At 41.3% G+C, this 5,000-nt stretch overlaps 1 protein-coding gene across 1 annotated transcript in view; it reads left to right on the forward strand.

Annotated features, from left to right (window-relative positions):
* LOC143019637 (5-hydroxytryptamine receptor-like) overlaps positions 1-4,504 on the forward strand; it is a 609,452-nt gene extending 604,948 nt beyond the window's left edge. The window contains exon 4 of the mRNA XM_076175458.1: positions 1-4,504. This exon is cut by the window's left edge and continues 793 nt beyond it. Coding sequence (XP_076031573.1) covers positions 1-69 — 69 coding nt within the window. The 3' untranslated portion in view covers positions 70-4,504.
* The last annotated feature ends 496 nt before the right edge of the window (positions 4,505-5,000 follow it).

Here is a 5,000-nt window from a genome sequence, read left to right on the forward strand (position 1 = left end):
TGCGGCCGGAATCGGTCCCTCGGACGCTACTCCTCCCGCTACTCCTCCGCCCGATTTACGCGGTCGTAGCACGGGGCTGTACCGGTCAGGCACGGCAGCAGCAGGAAGCAGTCGGGCAAGGAAGGCGGCGGCGGCGCCACCGGTGAGAGTGTCGGCAACACCTCCTTCTACAAGCCCAACGAACAGCAGCTCTCGCCTATCCTCGAGTCGGCAGTGTAAGCAACCGCACCTGCTTCTCTACCACAGGAAGAATGACAGCGCGCGTGTGTACGGCCTCGCCTCCGTGACCTGGCTGGTGACGTAGGCCGGTGGGATCCGCCTGGCGAACACTTGGTAACTCGACATATACCCGGCAGTAGGTCACAGGAAAGGGACGGTCCGACTCTCCGAAAAGTCCGAGTGTGCGCAACTTAGGACTGGACGACCTGTTCGCGTGATGTCACGACGGACGTAAACGAAAAAGAACGAAAGCCTGTGACATTAAGCACTTTTTCCCCGTAGGGCGTCTCTTGCCGGTCACAAATGTTTTCGTCACTGTAATGATATAATCATCATTATCACCAAATCAATCACCCCGATCCCGTTGCCGCTTTCGTAATCACCAAGAGCTTCACTATTGTCGCCCCACACATTTTCATCAGTATTACAAATATATCCCATTCATGTCTTAATGACTCAAATTAATACTAATACGCCAGACCCTCCCCTCGGCGCGTATAACTTCAGCTTTCGCACCAATACAATCCCTAGTGCGCTACATTGATCCCATAACTATTACAGTAACATTGTTACACACAGAATCTAACATGTGTGCATTTAGTTTTAAAGTCCCTGGGAACGAATCACATATGTGATATGGTCATTAATTATCTTAAGAATGATTCCAACTATTAATTGATTTGCGTGCCTAGTACGTCATTCAGAATAATCAATTTGCGTTGGCCATATCTCAACGATGCAATGATACAGTGTGTACGCAAGCTGCTGACTCCACGTGTAACGTCGATCACACAAGTGAAACCATGATCGGAATGTTTTGGTCACCAAGCATAGTCCAAAGTAGTTCTCCTCTCCTCCCGAGAGTTAATTGTCAAACACCACCTTTGTTCAACACATGGTGATCAAAATTCATTTACCACGGTTATTACTTGTGCGATTGACTTTTCAACCACGAAACAGCCAAGGCCCGTACAGGTCTGGAACCATGCAGTAGTGCAGTTACTATACCTTCAGGTTACAATGCACAACATAACTGTCACCCGATTAGAGCAGTGGGCACTGCATAGTACTACCCTTGCCACTACATTTTTCACTGGTATATATGTACTAATCTCATTATTATCATCGCCGTCGGATGTGGAGCCTCCAGCAAGCCACACATCTTCCTCATAATGTAGTGATACAGAAACGTGAGGTCAGTAATCACAATGATGCATGTACTCCTTACAGTGACGCAAACGGTGATACAAGGCAGTACTAGAAGATAGCCAGGCCTAAAGAGTGCTCACACACAACACGGAAGGAAAGGTTAACAAAAACATGACATGCACTCCGTTGTTCTGTACAGGAAGTTTCCAAGCCTTACCTTGAGACATTCCTGTAGCGACCGAAGGAGTATGAGAAAGGTAGTCGCCGAACCAGCCGAAAGCGTTCGGGATGCGTTTATACGAGAAACAAAAGCAGATGAAAGCATTCAGGATGTATCTATAGAGAGACATTACCAGCCAGAGGCTTTGGGGGCACGTCTTATATGAGACAGTACTAGTCGAAAGTGTTCAAGGTGCGTCTTATATAAGAGACAATACGAGACGGAAATGTCTGGGGCACGTCTTATACACGAGACATTGTGGTAGACGAGGAGCGGCCCCGAGGGCCGTTTCTCGGACTCGGGATTTTCGCCTACCGGTACGAAGTAAAGATAGCAGCTAACCAATTTGCAAATATACTAACGATTTATAAGGGTTTATTATTTTCTAGACCTTAATAGCTGTTCATATAACTATTTTCTTATCTTGTTGTGTCCTAGGTATACGTTTCAATTGATGAATATAAATGTATAGAGATATATAGATATTTGTATATGTTCATGATACTATGGTGCTATATAAATGTAAGTATACTCGTAACACTCATCTGTAATTTTATTGTAAATAGAAGAATAAAGAATTTATACCAGTTGTATATTGTGGAACTGTTCATTTACACTGTTAATGTATTGTGCAAGAAAATGAACAGTTCCGCTCTGTTAGTGTACTGTAGGCTAGAAACGAGACCATTTTGAATTTTTGATAGAGATTATCTGTTTTTGTATACCGAGTAAGGTTTTCGTTGTGAAAGGGGCATGGCGAGCACTCGAGAGGTAAGGACGTTGGTGGTGTTCAAGGAACAGGAGTTTGTGGGCCATATTACATCAAATATGTGCCAGTTGAGGACAAATTTGCTATCGTAAGTCTTATTGCTGCGTTCCTGTTACTTGTCGCGCACTATGGTAACCCAAGTTAAGGTAATGATAATCAGCACCATGATTCTCATTGTAATAGCATTAACTACGACAGCTTCATTATTTTGACCAGCATTACCATTACAGTCATTGACAGAGTGAATAAAAAAGTACAATAAAATAGAAATTTAGTAGATACAAGCTTAAATCATAGTAATGACACTGATGACAAAGATAGGTGTCTTCAACCATGCTAATTGTACTGAAGGAGAGAACACAACTGAGACTCTATCCAAAAACTGACAACTATGATATTGTTCACAGAAAATCATAGCTTAGCTATGTGTTGAGAGGAGTTCAATGGAAACTACTGGAAACGTTGACATTTTGAACACAGGCCGGTTGGGTTAGACAACGCGACGGTTTTGAGGAATCAAATTGTTTTCATTTAGTCGACTCGAAACCACCAGTGAATTCTACTCCTGGAGCCTAACAACTGCAAAACCTTCTGTTCTATATAAAACAAGATGATACTATCGCTTGTATCAACTTAAGGTACAATTACTTCATCATCGTAGGTTGAAAAAGAAAAACATAAGAAATGCAAAAGAAGAAGAGGAGGATGAGGAAGAGGATGGGAAGTACGAGAAGAAAGATAAAGAAGAAGAAAAGATATAATAAGGTGAGAAAGATTTCTTATCAGTAGAGTATAACGCATTCTTTCCCTCTCGCCATTAAAAAAAAAAAAAAAAAAAAAATCCGAGGGTAAATTGATCTCTTTAACGCCACATTATATGCTATCATTGTTTTGTCATTACTTTTGCAAATTCTTACGATATAACTCCTGAGTTACATTAAGCTTAATAAACATGTTCTTCATACACCTTGTGGACAGGGACAAGAATACTGCTACCACGATCCTTTGCGTGTCGTAAAGAGCAACTAAATGGGATGAGTTGTTTAATCTAATTATATCTTATTTAACTTAATATAGTTTCGTTTTTATTTTGTTTTTTCTTTGTTTTGTTTTGTTTTATTTTTTCACGAGGAGTCAAGGGAAAATATTGCTCTGAATGGTCCATTATTCTTATAAGGGTAATTGAGACCTTTGTGCATAGAAAGAACAGAAATCGTATTTTCGTCAAGGGTCGCGTTCACGTTGCATACATCATAACTGAAACTATATTGTACGAAAGCTGCTGATACTGCTGGCAACAAGTCAGCCACATACCCGTAACGACTTCATTACCACTGTTATATTTGTTACAGGCTGAGCTCAGGAAGTTTCCAACAATGTTTCCCAGTAAGCGTATGATAACCGCGTGGACTGCCAACGCGTTGTTTCTGATACCTGATGATGTTAACGTGGCGTTCCGCAACTTTATACGTAATTATAGACCTTATGCTGATGCATGACAGGAGTTCACGGTAGGGTAGAAGTGTAAGCTAGTTTGTGCGGAGGGTTTTGAATTTGATGGACAGAATGTCAACAAAGGAGAAAATATTGACAAGAACGCTATTATAGTCCGTAACTAGACAATGATATCAAGCAATCAAAAGATTATGTTGGTTCATTATTATGCACAAAAACGTTTCAAGAATAAATAAAAGCTTACAAAAGAACTATGGATTTCAGTATTTTGTATAAGCAAGACAGATGATATGCTAAAACTCCTACAAAGTCCATAATGAAACACTCTCGTTAACTTCCAACCAGTTTCCCACTTTAGAAGTTATATTCTTCTATTTTGCACAAAACCTCACGGTATCCGACTGCATTCCGCCTCATGAAAAATACCGCAATTATGGTTTTAATAAAAAGGAGGGACAGAGGACAGAAGACAAAAGAGAAGTGAAAAGAGAGGAAAGAAGAAAAAAGACAAGAGAGGGGAGAAGAGAAAAGAGATAGAGGGAGAGCGGGAAGGAGGGAGGAAGAGAGAGAGATAGACAGAGAGAGAGAGAGAGAGAGAGAGAGAGAGAGAGAGAGAGAGAGAGAGAGAGAGAGAGAGAAAGAGAGAGAGAACAAGAGAGAGAGAGAGAGAGAGAGAGAGAGAGAGAGAGAGAGAGAGAGAGAGAGAGAGAGAGAGAGAGAGAGAGAGAGAGAGAGAAAGAGAGAGAGAGAGAGAAAATGAGGCTGGGAGATAGAGATACGGAGAAAGAAGAAAAAGATAAGAAATAGAGACACAAAGAAAACTAAGAGAAATAGATAGAGGGAGAGTGATAGCTCGAAAGAGTTGTTTTCTGGCATAGACTTTTTTTTGGATGAGCGTCTTGTTCACAAGGAATTAATTGACAGATTGATGACGTGCGGGTTATTCAAGCTGTTCAATTTATTCTTTTTTTACACACAAACACCCACCCTCCGTTTTCCTTGCTACTAATTCCCAAACTTTAATGACCCGGCGATTCTTTGGCGTCGTCTTCTTCCCCCCTTTTTCCTCCGTAATTCTTTCGAAAGTTTCTTCCAAGTGGTTCCAGTCCCGGCCATATCATTCTATTAAGACCTTCCGTACAGGGTAGTACTTTTTTGTTTTGTCAGGTGATTTTATTACCTGCGTGA

Source organism: Oratosquilla oratoria, chromosome 37 (genome assembly GCF_046742065.1).
Source record: "Oratosquilla oratoria isolate Oo_2021 chromosome 37, ASM4674206v1, whole genome shotgun sequence".
NCBI lineage: Eukaryota > Metazoa > Arthropoda > Malacostraca > Stomatopoda > Squillidae > Oratosquilla > Oratosquilla oratoria.